At 47.4% G+C, this 21600-nt stretch overlaps 2 protein-coding genes across 2 annotated transcripts in view; both read right to left on the bottom strand.

Moving 5' to 3' along the window:
- Window positions 1-464: 464 nt before the first annotated feature.
- PLD6 (phospholipase D family member 6) lies at window positions 465-5903 on the bottom strand. The gene is made up of 3 exons (XM_015427636.1): window positions 5851-5903; window positions 5056-5552; window positions 465-754 (listed from the first exon to the last, which is right to left on the bottom strand). Exons 1-3 carry the CDS (start codon window positions 5901-5903, stop codon window positions 465-467), a joined length of 840 nt encoding a protein of 279 aa, XP_015283122.1.
- Window positions 5904-7447: 1544 nt separating this feature from the next.
- The window catches only part of FLCN (folliculin), a 30649-nt gene continuing 16496 nt past the window's right edge, over window positions 7448-21600 (bottom strand). Inside the window, exons 4-12 of the mRNA XM_015427640.1 lie at window positions 20842-21063; window positions 18739-18899; window positions 17149-17240; window positions 15771-15964; window positions 13390-13503; window positions 13110-13233; window positions 11241-11372; window positions 10532-10637; window positions 7448-9072 (exon numbers count right to left, since the gene is read on the bottom strand). Of these exons, the coding sequence (XP_015283126.1) occupies window positions 8865-9072; window positions 10532-10637; window positions 11241-11372; window positions 13110-13233; window positions 13390-13503; window positions 15771-15964; window positions 17149-17240; window positions 18739-18899; window positions 20842-21063 (1353 nt within the window). The 3' untranslated portion in view covers window positions 7448-8864. The remainder of the gene's footprint in view (window positions 9073-10531; window positions 10638-11240; window positions 11373-13109; window positions 13234-13389; window positions 13504-15770; window positions 15965-17148; window positions 17241-18738; window positions 18900-20841; window positions 21064-21600) is intronic.

Here is a 21600-nt window from a genome sequence, read left to right as displayed (position 1 = left end):
TCAACCTCCACATGTATTACTCTGTGCGCAGGTAAATTTTTTGCTGATCCCTTTGCAAATGAATGCATTAAACAGACGCACATGAACTGCCTTTGAATTAAGGTCTTCCCCCACACTTACCCGTCAGTAAGGTCTACTGAGAGAGAAGAACCTCCAGTCAGCTGTTTTTATGCAGGTTTTTGTATGTGTGGGTCCTTGGAAGAAAAGCACCAGTCTGTGAGTGGAACAGCAGGCTGAAGTGCCAACCCTTTGTCTTGTAGCAGCTCTCTAAAGGAGCAGTGGTGGAGACTGCCATTTGCTAAGGCAAAGTTACACTTCTGTGAACTTGTAGCTATAATAATTATCAAACTTGCAAACATATCAGTACCACTGTGCTTGTTACACAATGGCTACAACAAAAGGCAATTAATAACTAATCTTCACAGAATAGTCTTTACAAAAAACTGTTTACTAGTGGCAAACTATCATTTGTTAAACTGCCTTTCTGTCTCAGGCTTATGTTTGTCCTTTTTTGGTACCTCTTCTTTGGAGAAGAATATATAGTTAGCTGGATTATAATTTTCCCAAATCTTTTCAAATTCCTTTAGAAAAAGTTTCACGTACTCTGCATCTTCCAGTATCAAAACATTCTCCCTGTTCTGCTGGATGGCTTGTGTGGTCCAGTTGAGGGAGCCAGTGAGCAGCAACCTTTTGTCTATGATGGCAAATTTATGGTGCATGTAGCCACTGTCCTGATCATGACGTACCTGAATCCCTGCAAAACCAGAATAGACCTATTACCATTTTTAACCTTTTCAACAAAGAAAGGAAATGTTTCCAACAATATGATACTCAATTTTCTCTAAGGTAAACTGCTCTGAACACTGTAGTGCTCAGGGAGGCTTTTAACAGATCAGTTTCACCAAACTCTATGTTCAATAACAGGAGATCTCAGGATACCCATTCAAAGTGGCCTTTAACCACCTATGAGGCTAATAAGATCCCATAATGCAAGTAGGAACAAAGGCCAAAGGTGTGAGTTAAATTGTGTCAAGTATTGTGTTAAATATCAGTCAAGTCTCAAAGGAATACCTTCCAGTTTGTTCCTGGCTCTTACCCAAATGGAAATCCATGTTCAGAGGAGGTTTTTTTTAAAAAAAATCTTTATTAATGTTATTTATAGTCCACCTTTCTCATCATCAGATGTGGGGGACAAACACTACTCCATGCATGAGGCATCACAACGTCAACTGCATGTTTGTTTAGAAGTATTCCGTTCTGCCTATGTATCATTTAAAAATACCCTTAAAAGTTGTATTGTTAGATCTCGGTTCCAAGATTCTCAAAAATCCTTTTGCACAACTAGTTAGCTACCCTTTTCCAAACGCATCAGAAAAATCTAAGCATCAAATCCACAAAAGGCCTCTGAAATATAATTCCATCCTAGTTTATTAAGTAGTCAAATACAGAGAATCTTAAACATTTTATCAAGCACCTGAATTCTATAAGATGCAATAACATAAATGCTCAGTGATCCAAGCATACCGGTTTTGGAACACCACTGATTAGCATTCACTGTTAATCCTTCCTTCATGCTTGTTTTATTCAAGATTTTTACAGTGTGGTGTTATTGTTACTAGTGGTGGTGGGAAGTGCCAACAAGCTGCAGCCAACTTATGGCAACCTCATAATGTTTTCAGGACAAGAGTTGTTCAGAGGCGGTTTGCCATTGCCTGCCAGTGTCTAGCAACCCTGGAGTTCTTCGGTGGTCTCCCATCCAAGTAACTAACCAGGGCTGACTCTACTTAGCTTCTGAGATCTGATGAGATCAGGCCAGCCTGTGACATCCCCAGTCAGGACACTGTCAGTTTTATTCACAAATACTACTAATAAATAAACGTTTAAAAAACAGCAGGGCTGGGGCCATGGAAGACCAAGAGCACCTCTTAATAGGCAGAAAAGCCCATTGATTTTGTTTGTTTGCTTGCTTGTAAGGCTGGAAATAAAAGAATGGAATGCAAAAAAAACCTGTCAGAGGTAAGGCTGCCTATCTACCTTACAGGATTGTTGTAACAATTCCTGAGATGATGAATGAAAAGGAGTAGTATGAGCTTGTTGTTGTTGTTCAGTTGCACAGTCGAGTCCGCCTCTTCACGACCCCATGGACCAGATCACGCCAGGCCTTCCTGTCTTCCGCCATCCTCTGAAGTTTGCTCAATTTCATGTTCGTTGCATCTATGACACTGTCTAACCATCTCATCCTTTGCTGTCCCCGTCTTCTTTGACCTTCAATCTTTCCCAGCATCAGGGTCTTCTCCAGTGAGTGCTCCCTTCTCATTGGGTGGCCAAAGTATTTGAGCTTCAGTTTCATTATCTGGCCTTCCAGGGAACAGTCAGGGTTAGAGAAGGGCCGCCAGACTCCAGGTGGGACCTAGAGATCTCCCAGAATTACAGCTCTTCTCCTGGAGAAAATGGATGCTTTGGAGGATGGAATTTTGGTATTGTACTCCACTGAGGTCCCAACTTCCCCAGGCTCCATCCCCAAATTTCCAGGAGCTCCCCAACCAAGATCTGGCAACTCAAGTTAAGGGGGTCAAACTAGGACCTTGAAAGACCCAGGTTGGACCCACTAGGGTTGCCAGCTCCAGGTTGGGAAATACCTGGAGATTTGGGGGGTGGAGCCTGAGGAGGGTGGGCTTTGAGGCATAATACCATAGAGTCCAGCTTTCCAAATCAGTCATTTTCTCCAGGTGAACTGGTATCTGATGTCTGAAGATCACTGGTAATAGCAGGACATATCCAGCCACCACATGGAGGTTGGCAACTCTACTACCCACTCTGCCATGGAAACCCGAGCCAGTCTTGCACACACTCAGTCTGGCCTAACCCATGTAGTTGTAAGACTAAAAAGACTAACATTCTGGTCTTCTTCCCAAACTTATCTGAAGTGAATAGTGACTCACAAAAGCTGATACCCTGCCACGTACTTTGTAAGACTTAAGGCGCTACTGGACTCTTGCTCTTTTCTGCTGCTACAGACAAACGTGGCTAGCTCAGTTTTTTAGCCTCTGGCTCACACATTTCTGTCTTTGCTCAGGAAGGGTGGCTCCAGAGCAAACTAATTTATGCAGCAGCCAAATCACTCACTCACAACTTTAATGTCAATAGCTCGTAAAGTAGAATTTTTGCTCACAAGACTCCACAGCTTAGAGGGAGCATTGACGGCTACCCATCTTGATCTATCTCCATGGAAGGATACACATTTAGCCATACAGAATGGAAATCCATCAACCTTGCGATACAAGGACAGATGGACTCACATTCTAGCTGTACCTGAAGAAGTGAGCCGGAGTTCACGGAAGCTCCTCCTCTTTAAGGTCCTCCTGGACTCTTGCTCCTTTCTGATCTTATGTGCTGATTGCCATCTTAAGATATTGTAGGCACATTGTATTTTAAAACTGGACCTCTCATATCAGATAACTGCTTTGATAGCGTGTAACCAGTGTTCCCTCTAAGCTGAGTCAGTGTGAGCTAGGTCACCATTTTTTAGCCTCCAGCTCATACATTTTTTGCCTTAGCTCAGGAGAGATGGCTCTAGAGCAAACTAACTTATGCAGAAGCCAAATCGCTCGCTCAGAACTTCAATGCCAAGAGCTCGCAAAGTAGGATTTTTGCTCACAATACGCCACAGCTTAGAGTAAGCATTAGTTGTAACCCGCCCTGAGTCCGCTTGCGGGGGAGGGTGGGATAAAAATATGTAATTACATAAATAAAGGGGAGGATGACATCAGACGGAAGAGGAGCCCCGCTCCCTTCTTCCAAAAATGCGGTACTAATAGGGCAAATTGGGCAGGGGCAGTGTTCCCTCTAAGCTGAGTTAGTCAAATTCAATTACCTTTACTGGCATTGACATTAGAGTAATATACAAAAGATAAGGTAAAGAACGAATACCAATCAAAGAGAGGGAAAAGTTCTAAGACAGTCTAAAATCAATGTAAAATAAGTCTCAATTCCATATCTCCTGAATACAAGTTTGGCACTACAATGCTGTACGACGAACAGAAAGAGTAGCCTGCAGGAACTCTGCCACAGAAATGGTTTTATTTCCATCATCGCTGTTTAGCAAATAAAGCAATTTGTGTGAGTCAGGAAGGTCTGTGACACCACCAAGGAGTGACGATAAAATGCTGTGTCGAATAAAGCAGAGTCAGTGCGAGCCAGCTCAGTTTTTTAGCCTCTGTCTCACAGGTTTTTGGCCCCAGAACTAGCTCACAACTTTAATACCAGGAACTTGCCAAGTAGTATTTCTGCTCACAAGACTCCACAGCTTAGAGGGGGTTAGCGTGGGCCAGTTCAGTTTTTTAGCTCACAGATTTTTGTCTTGGCTCAGGAAGGGCGGCTCCAGGGTTCCCTCTAAGCTGAGTGTGAGCTAGCTCACAGTTTTTTTAGCCTCCAGGTCACACATTTTTGTCTCAGCTCAGGCAGAATGGCTCCAGAGCAGACGAATTTATGCAGTAGCCAAATCGCTCGCTCACATCTTTAATGCCAGCAGGTCACAAAGTAGAATTTCTGCTCACAGGACTCCACACCTTAGAGGGAACATTGGTTGTAACCTATTATTTTATTCAATGTATTTGTAATACAGTGTCCTACTTTATATACTTTGTTCTACTAATATATGCCAATAAAGGCCGACTTGACGTCTCACCTCAGGAAGGGATGGCTCAGAGCAGACTAATTTACGCAGTAGCCAAATCGCTGGCTCAGAACTTTAATGCCAGGAGCTCACCAAGGTAGGATTTTTGGCTCACAAGACTTAGAGGGAGCATTGGGCGGTGGGGAAGAATCGGTTAAAAAAAAAAAAAAAAGGACTTTCTGGGACATTGTTCTTGTCTTTTATCTTTTCCATACATTTTTCACATGGATCACTCCAAGGCCGCCGACGCCTGCTCGGAAGGCGACGACCACCACCACCACCACCACCGCGGGGTGGGGGTGGGAAGGCTCCTTGTTTCTCGGCCAGCCTCTCGCCGCCGCCTCCCCACCCCACCCCACCCCCGGCGCTGCCCTCCTTACCGGCTCGGCGGAGGATGCCGATCTGGGAGCCCCGGAGGGCCATGTAGTCGGCGTCGGTGACGACCCGGATGCGGACGCCCCGCCGGTGGAGGACGAGGACGGCGCGGCAGAGCTGCGGGCTGGAGAAGGCGAAGAGGCAGAGCTGGAGGGAGGGGCGGGCGCCGAGGAGGCGGCCCAGGAGGCGGCCAAAGGGGCCCTCGTCTTCGTGGGGGAGCGGGCAGGAGCAGCGCGGGGGGAACAGGCCGACGCCCTCGACCCCCTCCGCCTCCCTCTCGGCCGCCGCCAGCAGCCTTTCCACGCAGGTGATGCCCGCCGGGAAGAAGAGGACTTCGCGCGCCTCCCGCCGCTGCCGTCGCCTCACGAGCCACTCGGCCAGCGCCTCCAGAGTGACGGCCAGCGCCACCGCCAGCGAGACGAAGGCCCCGCCGCGCCACAGAGCCATCCGCCCGCCGGCCCCCTCAACCGCCAACGGTTTCTCCCGCTCTTTTCCCTCGCTGCTTCCTCATTGGCTGGAGCCTCGGTGCGCTTTTACTGCGCCTGCGCCGCTCCCAACCGCCGCCAACGGAACCTCCCGCTTTTTTGTTTCGCTGCCTCTTCATTGGCTGCAGAAGAGAAAAGCCCGCTAGGTCACATGGCCTCTGCCTCGGCAGGCGCTAGTGCGCCTGCGCCACTCCCAACCGTCGCCAACGGAATCTCCCGCTGCCTCATTGGTGCCGGCGCGGAGAACGACCGTCGGCCTGACGACTGTCGCATGGACACCGTGTGCGCAGGCGCACAAGGGAGGGGGAGGCTCACATGGGCGCGTAGAGCTGAGGGGGTGTGTGACTGCGGACAGGTGCAATGGCCATTTGGCGGAAAATATGATGTTGAAACATCACCTAGGCAACCGGGCCTAGCTAACTTGGCTTGCTCTTGCAAGGGATTCGAACCTTGCTTTGCCATCCTTTGCCATCGTCTAGCGTTGCCAACCTCCAGGTGGGGCTTGGAGATCTCCTGGATTTTTAAATGATCTCCAAATTACAGCCATTTCCCTTGGGTAGGGTTGCCACCAGGGGGGTCAAGTAACAACATACACTACAAGAACTTTTTTAAATTAACGTGTACTTATAACTATTATTCTATAAAGTGCATTGTGTACTATTATAACATCCTTGTCAGGTCCATCTGTTCAGTACATTCAGTATAACATTCATTCATTCATTCAATTTAGCAACTACCAGTCAATTTAGCATCCGTATTTTAAAAGTCAAGCCCCAACTGTAGTTTCCAGAATTACAAGTCCGCTTCTACTTGCATGAAGTCTTCCAGAAAAGGGGGGGGGGAGAGAGCTTTCATTTATAGTTGTGTTGATGCTTATTGCCAGTCCTACAAACGACATATTTGCGCAGCTAAGATTCATGGATGCAGCACTTTATGCTCTGCCGCTGACTAACAGGTTTGACTTGGTGGGTGCACTTAGCACTTCCATGGTGCATATGTTAAGTTCCATTTATGATCCTAACATCATGAATGTATTCAGATATTAACTTTGGTTCATTTGTGACTGTTTGGATGCATGCTGGGAAGGTAAAATGCTGAAAGAACAAAATGTTAACTTACTATTTTTGCTGAGGCTTATGGCCTTGGTAGGTCAGCTATAACTGCGCATGTCTCTGGCTAAACGAAGAACAATGGCACCTTGTAAACCATATCAGCTATATACTTTTAGAATTTTACAGTCTAAGAGAAAGAAACACTTATTGTTCAGCTAAAAGGAAAAAAACTACTTGGGAAAGTCCAGCCTAAAAGGTTTTCTGCCAATCAGAGACCTGTTAGGTCAGAGTGCTGATGTTTGATGGAACCAATAATTATGATTTATTTGTAAGCGTCATATGGAGTATAAAACCCTATGTCTCCCATTGTAACCCCAGGGAGAGCTGTGGGATCCAAAATCTTGTTGAACCCATGCTTCCCTCTTTTATTATTAATAAAGTTCTAGGTCTAGCTCTATAGGAACGTGCCGAGTGTTTTTTTCAAATTGGGCTGGGGAAACACACCGTAGACTGTCTTAACAAATGGAGGTTCGCACCGAGACAATTGCTGCCATCACAGAGAGTTTCTGCTGTGCCGTGACTTCCAAACCTTCGGGATACCTGTGCGCAACCTGCTGATTTCAGCAATCCAGGAGTCTCCAGACTATTGTTCATAGTCTGAGCTCCAGACTATTATTCATTTGAAACATTTATTCCATTTCTCCTGTAAAGTGGACTTCATGGTTGGTATTATACCATACTGGGGTCCCTTCCCTCCCTAAACACCACTTTCCCCGGCTCCACCCTCAAATCTCCAGGTAGTTCCAAACCCGGAGTTGGCAAACCTAACACACACACATAAACTAGCCGTGTATGCCCAGGCTGGGGGGGAAATGACTATTTTATTTGGTTGCACGGGCTGCAGACTGAACACAAACACAGCTTTATAAATTAAAAATGTCAACAACAAAGTCAATCTACTGAAATCCACCAGCAAGTAAAAGGTCTTGAAGAATCCTTCCCTGTATAGGAAAACAAATCTAGGTCTATTTTTAAAAAAATCTTTAAACTACATAGGTTGGGATAAGAAAATGTTAACGCCTTAGAGAGAGAACCGTTCAATAGGTTAAATATATCCACCTTTAAAAGCCATCTTCGTTTCTCCCTTCTATTTCAAATTTCCACATAAATATTTGGGGGGAGTCCCTAGCAAAAGAATTGATGGGTAGACTACAAACCAATATGCAACTATTAAATATAAAAGAAACGAAACAGAAGCATGGAGATAAAAAGGTACTTTTGCAGGTGCCAAAGGACACTTCCCCCCGGCCCTGAATACACAGGACTTGTTTTGCTTTGGTTACGTCACACCACACGTTTATTTTATATTTGAAAGGAACAACCTTTGCATCAGATGCCAGCCATTAGATGTACACTGGATATTGAGATGTGACGTAATCTTAGTGCAGCTTTTCCTTTGTCTCCACTTGCGACGGAAAATAAAGAGATCAAAACAGCGTTGATTTTCTTCAAAGTGCCAAGAATCATCAGCACATCTTTGGGGAGGGGGGATAAATGGAAGTAACCTGAAAGTTTTCATTGCCTTCCGTGAGAATTGAAAGTCCAGAATCTTACAGGCAGATTCTATCCAAATACAAAAATTCAGTTTCCCCTTTCAAGGACAAGGCCTGTTTTGAGTCCATGTTTCTAGCAGGTTAGAAGCAATCACACTGAATCACAGTGTCAGTCTACTGGCCCAAGTTTCCTTCATTATAAGAATACAACCTCTGGTTTTGTTTTCGGCTGCACTGTAGGAAACAGGCTGCCACGAAGAGAACACTTTCTAAAATTATGTTAACCCATCCCTGGACAGATTCACAGGTTCTATAACACAGGAATATTGTAACCATACACCTGCGCAGGCAAAGGAGATCCGCTACCCGTCTGAAAACGGGTTAGGCACTTCTCAAGGATAATGTTTTCACCAGAAAAAAAAAGTTCTGCAAAGTGGTGGAAATTTCCTGTTCCCAGCTTTGTGGTATCGGTCAGTGAAGCAGAATCCAGGACACAATTGTCTTTCCGGCCAACGGACATGGAAAACATCCCTGCAATGGGCTCTCCTGAATTACTGGAAACCAGCACAGAGGGAATTCAGGCATCCATGGACCCACAGTAGTAAGTCATAGCTCTCTACAGATATGCAAGAATCCCATTCTTCCTCGCCTCAGTCTTTGGGGTAGCAGCAATGGGGTGCCCACGGGGAAAGCCAAACGGAGGGATTCCCCAACAAAAGCTGGGCTAGTTTCGAGACTCCGAGGACGACGATGTCGGGCTGCGCACGGTCGACATGAGGTGAGACTTGTAGGTCTTGCTGAGGCCCGTCATCCAGAACTTCAGGAGCTTCACGTTGTCCTCCTCAGAGGCTCCCAGAATGCTCAGCAGCTTCTGGGTGTCTTCCTTCGGCCGGCTGTCCACTTTGGTGAACTTGAAGAGGACCTTCACTTTACTGCCGAAGGCAAAACAGCCACCCCCCCAAAGAAACAGAAATTAAAAACCATCTTCCAAACACTGCAGGATAACAAGCAGCATAAATTATCTTCTCAAGAAAAGGCAATCTCCTTTCTGTCGCTGTGTACAAAGTTTCTGTTCTTGCTTAGTTCTCGTGGCCCTTTCTTACATGCCCAGGGAGCAGTTTTTCTCCAGGCCAGTTTGGCCGGGGATCCTGGAGGTTTTTTGTCATCTTATTTTATTTATTTATTTATTTAAATTTATAACCCACCCTCCCCGCGAACAGGCTTCCAGGGCGTGAAACGGGTCACTGTGGGGGTGGAGGAGGAGGTATTTGTGAATTTCCTGCATTGTGCAGGGGGTTGGACTAGATGACCTTGGAGGTCTCTTCCAGCTCTATGATTCTATGATTTGTTAAGAACTAAAAATGGAACTGGGCATAAGCTAGAGTACTTCAAGAATGAAACCTGTCTCTCATATGTGTTCACATGCAGCAGAACACCAACAAGGGAATGCCACCTCGAAGTTTACGCCATCAAAAAATGACACACTGCTATTAGACCTACGTGGCCAAATTGGCTAAATGAACAGAGCGAACCTAAGCGGAGTTAAACTCTACAAAATTCCTGACCTTAGAACGATGCAACTTGACTTAGGATCACGCTGTAAACGCTCTGAATACAGTTGATGAGGATCCAGAGATAAAGCTGACAAGGCTGATTTTACCGCGTTCAAGGGAGCGGTCTCAAAAGAGCAGCCCCTCCCCTTCCCATCTATACATTCATTTGCATTCATTTGTTTATGTCCCAGTTTTCTCCCCAGCTGGGACTCAAAGCAGCTTACAACAGTGTTCTCCCTACAACAACCCTGTGAGGCAGGCCAGGCTGAGAGTTTGTGACGGGCCCAAGGTCACCCAGTAAGCTTCCCTGGTAGAAACGGGGATTACAACCTGGGTCCTCCCAGGATCCTAGTGTGACACTCTATCCACTACGCCATGTCTCAACACAATTAATACCTCCATTGGGCACACACGACTTCTTCACCTCAAGAGATCCTTTCAAACCTGGACATCTTTTAAAAACAATCCCTTGACCCAAGCGGCCTCTTGCTCCTGCATTCTTTGAACATTTCCCTGTGGTGAGGGGAACATGCATCTCACCATGAGAGCCAGTCTGGTGTAGTGGTTGAGTGTGCGGACTCTAATCTGGGAGAACCAGGTTTAATTCCCCACTCCTCCACTTGCAGCTGCTGGATAACCTTGGGCAAGCCATAGTTCTGTCAGAGCTGTTCTTGAAAGAGCTCTCTCAGCCCCACCTGCCTCACAGGGTGTCTGTTGTGGGGAGGGGAAGGGAAAGGGGTTTGTAAGCCGCCCTGAGACTCTGAGTGAAGGGCGGGGTGTAAATCCAATCTCCTCTTCTTATTTAAAACCTTATACAGGAGTGGAGGCGGTCACTTACTTCATCCATTCCTCCTTCAGGCAGATGAGGCACTGGTCTACAACATCCACCAGAAGGTTCTGGTTTGTCAAAGCTGCTTCGATCTTGTTCAAGATGGTAGGACCAACTGTTTCCCGGAAAAGGGGACGGGGGAGAAAAAGGCTTTAACATGTGATGAATGGGTAATTAAGTCTTTATCCACCCAATTACCAAGCTCTAGGGTCAGGAGTCCCCAACCTCTTTAAGCCCATGGGCACCTTTGGAATTCTGATCCAGAGTGGTGAGTGCAATCACAAAATGGCTGCCACAGTAGGTGGAGCCAACCACAAAATGGCTGCCATGGGAGGTGGAGCCACATGTACACATAGAGGACGTCTACGTGCAGGGAGAAGAGGGGTAATTTTTAAAAATCCACTGGGAAAGAAGAGTGTGAGAGAGGGAAACGACACTGTGGTGACAGCTGCTGCCAAAACAGTGTTATTTTTATCTGCACAACCAATCAGGTTTCCAATGGCTCAACAGGAGCTGTGCTGGACCAGAACTCCACCCACCTTCTGAATAGCAAACTAGATTACACTCAACGTCTCTCCTCTTTCTATGCACTTAGCCAAATGGGGAGCAATCATGACACCTTCCTCCCCAAAACTACCGCCGCTACCGAGTAAAGCGTAACATCGGCTAGTTTTACCAAATGTCCCATGTTTCAACGGTGGCCAAGCACGCCGCTTACCTCTGTCCGCCGCAACGGGGCTCCCGCTGGTGACCACGAATTCGTATTTGCTCAGCGCCTGTTCATCGTCAAACAAAACAGGGTAGAGGCTCGAGCGGGTGGCAGCGCGGACTTCCACGAGGACGGCAAATTCTAGATCGAGGGACACATGCACAGACCCGGAATGGTTATACCAATTTTTTTTAGGAACAGCAATTCATACAGGAAGCCACTCTTGAGACCCAACCTATTTCCAATCCAGGTCAGTCCCATTATGAGGAACATAAGAACATATCCCTGTGTGCCACATATCCCAATGTACCAGCTATGGTCTTCCGTTTGCCACCTACTGAATATCCCCTCACTGGCATCTATGAGGGCTGCAATCCCTGGTGCTAACCCCGGTGCTAACCCTAACCCTAACCTTATGGAATGGGCTCCCCAAGATGACGGGAGAGGGCGCGGTACTTAGAAACTTCCAGGAGGTGCTGAAAAGCTGTTTTGTTCACCAGAGCTTTCAGTGGGGTGTTAAGTTTCCAGGCATTTTCATTCAAACAAAAAGGGTTTCCACTGGAGGAGGAGGACTGGTAAGCAATTCCCCCTTCAGAGTTTCCTTCAGCCCAGGAGGTGTGAGAAGGGCGATGGCAGCCATTTTGGAGTGGCGTCCCCACTCAAAATTCCAAAGGTGCCCGTAGGCTCCATAAGGTTGGGGATCCCTGGTTTAGACATGTATATTCCACTTTTCTCCACACAGTGGCTAGACCAACATTCTAAAGGACAAAGAAGAAAAAAGGGGAAAAAACTGAACCTAAACCTAGAATTCAGAACCTAAAAAGGTTAGTCAGGAATAGAAAAGGGCCAACTCTAAAAGTCTAATCATAAAATATACAAAAATATATATGTGTCTTTATTCTACATAAATTAAAATAACAAACAAGGGCCCATTCATACCTCATATAAAACTATAAAAACATACAAGGGCTAATAAGATAGACCTAACTTTACAGGCCTTCCTCAGAGGTCTAATACATACAGAACATACTGGCTGATGTGCAAAAATACATACAATTCTACATATACAAAATATGGAATAAAGACCAGAAATCAATTGTTCCTTAGGTTAAAAGCAGTGTTGATCAAAAAGGTCCTTTTTGATCAACAATGCTTTTAACCTAAGGAACGTTTTATTTGGAACATTTGGCTGTACAACCTCAGATGAATATACAGATGACCAGAGAGAAGTACCACTGGACATGTGATTTCACTGGAGGCTTCATTTGTATTTCTGTATTTCTTTTCCTTGCCCAGTGGTTAAACTTTGGAACAATTGATTTCTGGTCTTTATTCCATATTTTGTATATGTAGAATTGCATGAGGAAGGCCTGTAAAGGCCGAAACGCGTTAGGTCTATCTTATTAGGTCTATCTTATTAGCCCTTGTATGTTTTTATAGTTTTATATGAGATATGAATGGGCCCTTGTTTGTTATTTTAATTTATGTTGAATAAACACACATATATATTTTTGTATATTTTATTATTAGAGTTTTAGAGTTGGCCCTTTTCTATTCCTGACTAAACTTTTTAGGTTCTGTAGACCAACATTCTAACCACTACCGTACGCCACCAAGAAAGTTGAAAAAACATATCTCTAGTTTCCCCACCCCAGGCCTACAAAAACGTCACTTGGCTATGGTTGGAGTTCTCCTCGGAAGGCTGCTAAACTCGTTGTAAGGAGTAGGGGAACAGGTACCACCCAGACCGAGGAAGCATGCCACAACAGCTTCCACAGGAACAGGTTTAAATCTCGTTTAAAAATCACTGGCATCGCGTTTGTTTCAGTACAGGATTCACGTGGGCAGTGAAAAGGGTTGGTGGGGGAGGCATCTTACCAGATGACAGAATGTGAGGTGGGACCGGCACGTGAGGGGGGAGCCCCAGGAAGTTACACTTGTAGGCTTCTTCGTATTTGTCGCTGTAGGGGATGATCCGAACGCAACCGACGGGCAGCATGGTCTGGCAGAGGGGAGAAAAAGGGACAAGTGAGAAGGGCACAGTAAGGCCTGGCCCTGCTTGCCTTCTGTGACATCACAGCCGCTCAGCCAATCAGAGGCCTCGCTGCCATTCACACATTCCATGAGAGATCAGGGAGGCAGGGTCAGCCATCCCTACCCGCAGGACGTCGAAGGCAGACTGGACGAGGTCCGGGTCCCGCGCTTTCCAGATGACCTGATTCCCCATGAGGACGTGCCACGCCAGCATGTGAAAGGCCGACGCCCCCAGGACCTGAAAAAGAAAGAAGTCATCCTGAACCAGGGGTCCCCCAACTTTTTTGAGCTTACAGGCACTGTTGACATTCTGACACAGCATGGTCGGCACGGCAACGAAGTGGGCCCCATAGAATGGTTACCACAGGAGGTGGGGCCGGCCACAAAATGGCAGCTGACCTTCGGACACACAGTGAAGATCCTTGTGCTGTGGTGGCAAGCTGTTGCCAAAGCAACGTTTTTAAAAATATGCTCCATTGGGAAATGGGAAACTGTCTGATCGGGGTGGGCTGCGGGCCTCACATGAACACATAAGAACATCAGAAGAGCCCTGCTGGATCAGAGCAGTGGTCCATCGAGTCCAGCCTCCTGTCTCACACAGCGACCAACAACAAAGCATAGAGGCTGAGGCCTTCCCCTGATGTTGCCTCCTGGAACTGGGATTCAGAGGTTGACAAGAAGCCCAAGCACCAGGAATACAGAGCATCATTTGCCCCAGACCGAGAGTTCCTTTCTATACCTCATGGCTAATAGCCACTGATGGACCTCTGCTCCAGATGTTGATCCAATTCCCTCTTGAAGCCATCCATGCTTGTGGCCACCACCACCTCCTGTGGCAGTGAATTCCATGTGTTTATCACTAGGTGAAGGACTTCCTTTTATCTGATCTAACCCGACTGCTCAGCAATTTCATGGAGTGCCCACGAGTTCTTGTATTGTGAGAAAGGGAGAAAAGTACTTCTTTCTCCACCTGCTCCATCCCAGACATCATCTTGTAAACCTCAGTCATGTCACCCCTCAGTCGTCGTTTCTCCAAGCTAAAGAGCCCCAAGCGCTTTAACCTTTCTTCATAGGGAAAGTGTTCCAATCCGTTTACCATTCCAGTTGCCCTTTTCTGCACTTTTCCCAATGCTATAATATCCTCTCTGAGGTGTGGTGACCAGAACTGTACACAGTACTCCAAATGAGGTCGTACCATCGATTTATACAGGGGCATTGTGATACTGACCGATTTGTTTTCAGCTCCCTTCCTAATAATTCCCAGCACATCATTGGCCTTTTTTATTGCAGTCGCACAGTGTGTCACAGCAGGCACCAACATTGGGGACCCTTCTCCTAAATATTACCGGCATTCCCTCCCTTCCAACCCCTTACCTGTCCTGATTCATCAGCTACAGCTTTTTCAGCGGCAATCTGAAGGGGGGAAATTTCTAGGGCAGCTCTAGCAAGAGCTTTCCCTGATTACACTGATCGGGGCAGTTACAAAAACTTAGAAAGACTCAGCAGTACCACCAGACCTGGCCGGGGGGGGGGGGCGGGGGAGAGAAAGGCTCTCCTTTATCCCCCATTTCGTGGCAGTTCTCAGCTTCTGCAAGTTCACACTGAGAGTCAGTGTGGTGTAGTGGTTAGAGTACTGGACCACGATCTGGGAGACTCAGGCCTGAATTCCCCACTCTGTCATGGAAGCTTGCTCAGCGCCCGTGGGCTAGTCACATGTTCTCAGCCTCGCATACCTCACGGGGTTGTTGAGAGGTAGAGTCGTCAGCTCCTTCTTGGCAACCGGTGGGGGATGAGGGGGGATTTACCAGCAGAAAGAGGTAGGCCTAGGTCGCGTAGCCCAGGAAGTGATGTCATCATGCAGCGACTTCTGGGTGACACAGGTATTTGGGGGAAACTGTATGGTAAAACCAGCTTCTACGACAGAGTTTTCGCCTAAATACCAGAGTGTCACCCAGACATTGCTGGAGCGATGTCACTTCCTGTGCGACACCAGCAACGTGGCCTGGTCCTTCATCTTTCTATCAGTAAGCTCCCCCACCAGCCAGCTGATTGGTGGCTAGGAGGAAAGGCCTGACGGGAAATCCCCACCTCCATTGGGGGTCTGGCAACAATACTGAGAGGATAAAAATGCAGGCAAGGGGAATGGGCAGAAAAACAGGGTACAAATTAAATGAATAAATTATCTCCCAGCAGACACGGATCATCCCCAACGCTGCTGCAATCCAGCCCGGTACCACCCTTTTACGGTATGCACAGACCACTGATGGACAGCAGACCCTCGTACCCAGCAACCAAGTTGTCGTTCAAGGTAAGAACATCCTGAAGCAGTTCATACACGATGTACTAGATGGCCCAGGCCCACCTGCTCTCCTCCCATCTCGGAAGCTAAGCAAGGTTAGCCTTGGCTAGGACTTCGATGGGAGACCATCAAGCCGAGAGACAGGCAGTGGCAAACCACCTCTGTTTCTCTCTCGTCTTGAAAACCCTCCGGGGGTTTTCTCCTACCTGTCTCAAGTGCCGGAGGGACCGAAAAACAGGCTGGTTTCTGACACCACCGTTCCAGCTCCCACAGTCCAGCATCAGAGACGAATCGGTCGGGCTCTTGGTCAGTTCGCGGCCTTCCCCGACGTCCGCCCGGCTGGAAGGTTTCCCGTCCTCCTCCTCGGAGTTATCCCAGCTTTCTGATTCTTCCTCAAGATCTGGAAAAAAGGTAACCACAAACTCAGTGTTAGTCGAGGAAGCCCTGGTTCCGTGTTCCACCTGAGGGACAACACAAACCCTGCTCTGGCACAATCCCTCTATTCCATTCTTGAAATGAAGCCTATGCAGAGATACCTCGGAATGAATGTGGAAGAGCCCTGCTGGATCAGACCAGAGGTCCATCTAGTCCAGCATCCCGTTCCATACAGCAGCCGGCCAGTTCCTCTAGAGCACCAACGACAAAGCATAAAGGCCGAGGCCTACCCCTCATAAGAACATGAGAAGAACCCTGCTGGATCAGACCAGGGGTCTGTCTAGTCCAGCCTCCTGTCTCACACGGGCCAACCGGTTCCCCTGGAGGGCCAACAAACAGTGCGTACAGGCCAGGGCCTTGGAACACTGGGGATCTGGCCAGTGGTCCATCTAGTCCAGCCTCCCGTCTCACACAGGGGCCAACCAGTTCCTCTGGAGGGCCAGCAACAGGGCAGAGAGGCCGAGGCCTTCCCCTGAGAAGAGCCTCAGAAGAGCCCTGCTGGATCAGACCAGGGAGGGTCCACCTAGTCCAGCCTCCCGTCTCACACAGTGGCCAGCCAGTTCCTCTGGAGGGCCAACAACAGGGCAGAGAGGCCGAGGCCTTCCCCTGATAGGAACCTCAGAAGAGCCTTGCTGGATCAGACCAGTGAGGATCCATCTAGTTCAGCATCCTGTTTCACACAATAACCACCCAGTTCCCCCGGAGGGCCAACAACAGGGCATAGAGACTGAAGCCTTCCCGATAAGAACCTCAGGAGAGCCCTGCTGGATCAGACCAGTGAGGGTCCATCTAGTCCAGCTTCCTGTCTCAGACAGCAGCCAACCAGTTCCTCTGGAGACCGAGGCCTTCCCCCCTGATGTTGGCTCCTGGCTCTGGGACGCAGAGGTTTAGTGCCTCTGAATGTGGAGGTTCCCCTCAGCCACCATCGCTAGTTTTACTTTCCTCCCTGGCTTCAGACTGTAGATTGTAAGATCCTCAGGGCAGGGCCTGGGTCTCCTGAGAAATCTCCACACCAGCTTCGCAAAGACCACCACGTAAATAGTTAAATAGTTAAAACGTGACAGCGTCCTTGGGACAGGCAATAGGAAAGGAAGGAGATGAGGCATGGGGAGGGGGAGGCGACTCCTTGCTCAAGAGTTCGAATCCTACCCGCCAGCTTTTCCATCTGAACGAGCGTGTCCTCGGTGGGTGCGCCCTCCAGCAATTTCTCCGTCAGTCGGCTCCCGCATGCCTTCAAGAGCCTGGGAAAATTAAAGAAACTTCCAAAGATCAGAACAGAAAGCTGTAAGGTAGCTGTTGCCACCAGAACAAGAAGTCATCTCTTTTCTCAACGGAAAAGTCTCAGACTTTTCTCATAGGGAAGGTACATCCTGGAACTGAACCAAGAGAGTCCGTTTGGCGGTCATGGCTCACCGCTAACAACAGACAGTTCCTCTAGATATCTGCTTGGCATCCTTTAGAATCCATTCAAGCCCATAACCATCAACTATATCTGGTGGCAGGGAGTTCCACACACCAACTGCCCCGCCCGGGGGCCGGATCAGCTCCCCCCCCCCATACTCAAGTTTTTGATGCAATAATTCAGAGCAAGAGGTGTCAGTTATCACACACTGTTAAATAAACAAAATATCACAAGAGAGCTAATGTTTTAAGCACGTTTTTAAGTAAAAAAAATACCCTTTGTGTTTGTGTTCTTTGTAAAGTTTATATCTCCGCCACCTGGCGTTACATTTTATGACACACATGGCCCTGGCCCAACAAGGTCTCATTTATGTCAGATCCGGCCCTCGTAACAAATGAGTTCGACACCCTGATAATATGTCGAGTAAATGCTGGAAATGTAAAAAACATGAAGGTTCATTTTACCATATGTGGTGGACCTGTGATAAGGCAAGTAATTATTGGACGGAGGTCCACAATGAAATGCAAAGTATTTTAAAATGTAGTTTTTAAAAAGAGCCGGAAATAATGTTGTTAGGTCTAAAAATGGAAAAACTAAATGTAACCAAAAGAACTTTATTTTGGTATTTGATTTCTACTGCAAGAATGACATATGCACAGTATTGGAAGCAGGACAAAATACCAGAAAAATGGGACTGGATTAAAAAAGTCTTGTTCATGGCAGAAATGGACAAAATGACAAGAAAGTTAAACAACCAAGAAGACGAAGACTTTTTTGAAGAATGGAAAGACTTTAAAGAGTATTTGGAGACTAACTGGGATGTTACAAACAATTTATTGTGTTTTGAAGAATATTAGAAATGAAATAATTTTTTGATTAAGTGAACTTAATGTTACCTGATGACTGAGTATCGAGTAAGAATTTATAATGTTTAGAAAACAATATCAAAGTATAAAATTTTTTCAAAAAAAATTAAGGTTGAAAGGATTAAAGGAGCTAAGCATTGCGGGAAGCCAAATGTGGAGGTGGGTAAATGGGAACAGAAATAATGGGATAGGTTAAGAATGGGATAAATGTATAATTGTTTAAAACAAATATTATCTCATGAATAAAATGTTTTAACCAAAAAAAAAAAAATGAGTTCGACACCCCAAGTCTAGAGGAAGAATGTGGCAAAAAGCTGTCAAAATTTAAGCCGGTTCTAAAAACCAATGGATTTGCACTCGGGGATTCAGCTGAAAATCGGCCCTGCGCCCAAACCCACTTAACCACCCGACTGTATCCACACGCACCCCAAACATGCGCATACGAGCGCTCCTGCCTTAAGAGCGCCTTACCATGCAAAGGAAGTGTGGAGACAAGCCCACAGGTTCTCGTCGTTGGTCAGCGAGGTGAGGGATCGGGCCGCGTTGCCGTTCCTCTGGTGCAGGAAAGGCGTGAAGGCCGTGTTCATGCGCTGGGCCCTCTGTGGGCAGCCGTACTGCTCTGCCTCAAACACCTGTGGTGCAAAAATGAGCCATGGGTGAAAGGAATCCGGGAAAGAAGAAGAGGAGATTGGATTTATACCCCACCCTTCTCTACTGGAAGGCGTCTCAGAGCGGCTTACAAACTCCTTTCCTCTCCCCTCCCCACAACAGACACCCTGTGAGGTGGGTGGGGCTGAGAGAGCTCTTTCGAGGACTGCTCTTGAGAGAACAGCTGAGAGAAGAAGAGATTGGATTTATACCCCACCCTTCACTCAGAGCAGCTTACAATGTCCTTTCCCTTCCCGTCCCCACAACAGACACCCTTGTGAGGTAGTTGGGGCTGAGTGAGCTCTCTTGAGAACTGCCCTTGAGAGAACAGCTCTGAAATATATTACGCCAATAATTGTCGCCTATCCAGGCAGGTCAAATCAGTTTTAGTCTACTCTTCTTTTAGCTGATATTTGTAATGAAACTACTGATAAGGTAGCAAGACTATTACTTCTTAGGGAATTTTAAAATCCACATTGTCTTAACTAAAATTTTTACCTGTACCAATTGTCCTGATGTATTTCACTGTTAACTATATGTAACATTTAAGGTATTTGCTAATCTTTGATCGTAATAAATCAAACTGAATTGAACTAAGAGAACAGCTGAGAGAAGGAGAAGAAGAGATTGGATTTCTACCCCACCCTTCACTCAGAGCGGCTTACAATCTCCTTTCCCTTCCCCTCCCCACCACAGACACCCTGTGAGGTAGGAGGGGCTGAGAGAGCTCTTTCGAGGACTGCCCTTGAGAGAACAGCCCTGAGAGAACTTGTAACTGACCCAAGGTCACACCAGCAGCTGCACGTGGAGGAGCTGGGAATCAAGATTGGAGCCCGTGCTCATAACCACGACACCAAAGTGGCTCCTAGGAAAGAGGTGGGCTTCCAACACACCCTGATTCGGAGCAGACCCTCCCCAATCAAGTCCAATAGAAACGTACCCTCGTTCGAAACAAATTCAAAGTCAGAAGCGTTTCCAGAGAGACCCAAAGCCTCTCTCGTGAGGAAGGAAGACGAGGCAACAAACAAACTCCTGAAGACGACCCAGAAAATGCTATTTTTATTTTATTTTATTTGTACTCCTAACTCTGCCTTCCCTCCATCAATGGAGACCTAAAATGGCTTACAGTGCTCTCTTTTTTGTCCTCATAACAACCTAATCCACATCTCAGTTCTCAGTGGTTCACTTCGGTCGTTTCTACCTTGCCTTTCTTGGACCCAAAATGTCTTAACACCAGGGGTCATTTCCTGCGGGAGCACACAGGAGCGGAGCTCCGGCAGTAAGGAGCCCAGGGGGCGGGCACATGTAACATGTCCCAGCAGCCCTCAGTTGGGCCACGAGGAGCTAGAAGCAGCCAGGTAAGTTGCAGAGCCCCCCCCCCCATACCCTCTTCAGGTACAAGCTCTCCCTTCTCTGAGGGCAGATCTGTGCGTTTCCCCCCCACCACCACTATAGTTAGCAATCCAAAACAGTCCAGTGGCACCTTTAAGACCAAGTTTTATTCAGGTACAAGCTCTCCCTCCTCTGCGAGGACAGATCTGCACGTCCCCCCCCCCCCAACAGCTAGCAATCCAAAACAGTCCAGTGGAGCCTGAGCATTCGGCGTTGCCTTCTGACACACTTCCGGTGATGTCAAGGGGTGTGGCATATGCAAAATAAGTTATGCTAATAAGTTATGCTAATGAGCTCCTGCTCCTCTTTTTCTACTAAATGACCCGCTTAATGCTATTCTCCTCACCTCCATTTTACCCTCAAAACAGACCTAGGAGGTAGGCGGGGCCGAGGGTGTGTGACTGGCCCAAGGTCACCCAGCGAGCTTCCATGGCAGTTAAGTGAGCCCCACAGCCTGCGAGAGTTGACACAAACGTCTTCCCCGCAAATCTTGATCGTACCCCCTCTGTCTCTCCCACGCAGCCCCCCACTCACCTTCAGCGCTTTGCCCTGCAGCTCATCAATAATCCCCCGGATCTTGCCCAGCAGGAACGGCCAGGAGTTAATGAGGTAAATGCGGTCCATCATGACGGTGATGATGCTGTACCAGCGCTGGAAGCCCCGCGCCAGGCTGTCTTTGATGAAGAAGGTGTGGCTGAACACAAACCCGTGCTGCTCGTCCCCGAAGAAGATGGGGCCCTCGCGGCCCGGACACACCTTGAGGGGAAGGGCGAGAGAATGAAGAAATGAAGCTACAAGGCTATGCACAGCAATGGTCTCCAGTTCGATCCCCGGCATCTCCTGATCAAGTAGGTGGGGATTGGAAAGACCTCTACCTGAGACCTCGGACAGCTGCTGCCAATCAGAGTAGACAATACTGACCTTGATAGAAAGGTCTGATTCAGTAGAAGACAGTCCATAAGCCATCTATCAGATAACTCACACTTTTATAAAGACCCTTCCCGCTCTAACTTTATCAATACCATCACCCAAAGATCTACCATCCCAGATGACCTCCTTAGGGCATCAGCTGAGAACACGCAACTTAGGGATTGGATATATGACGCTGATGCACTGATCGATCGTGCTCTAATTCTGAAATCCAAAGTGGCTCCCTGGTATAAATTCTGTAAATTGGACCATCGCAGGTCGAGCCACTTAGTCAGCATCTCCAACTCTCTCCTCAGAGTCCCCTTCGCAGCCTTACGATTTCAATCTATGCAAACAGCACTTTTGGCTGGCCGCTATTCACAT

Source organism: Gekko japonicus, unplaced genomic scaffold (assembly GCF_001447785.1).
Source record: "Gekko japonicus isolate JY-2015 unplaced genomic scaffold, Gekko_japonicus_V1.1 scaffold136, whole genome shotgun sequence".
Taxonomy (NCBI): Eukaryota; Metazoa; Chordata; class Lepidosauria; order Squamata; family Gekkonidae; genus Gekko; species Gekko japonicus.
This window is presented reverse-complemented; position numbering and strand designations above follow the sequence as displayed.

Excerpts from the sequence above, each read along its gene's own strand:
- PLD6 (XM_015427636.1), bottom strand. The coding sequence starts at position 5,903 with ATGGCCATTGCACCTGTCCGCAGTCACACACCCCCTCAGCTCTACGCG. Across the intron at positions 5,553-5,850 it reads CCTCAGCTCTACGCGCCCAT|CAGCGAGGGAAAAGAGCGGG; the intron begins GTGAGCCTCCCC and ends CCAATGAGGAAG. Across the intron at positions 755-5,055 it reads CGGCATCCTCCGCCGAGCCG|GGATTCAGGTACGTCATGAT; the intron begins GTAAGGAGGGCA and ends CTGGTTTTGCAG.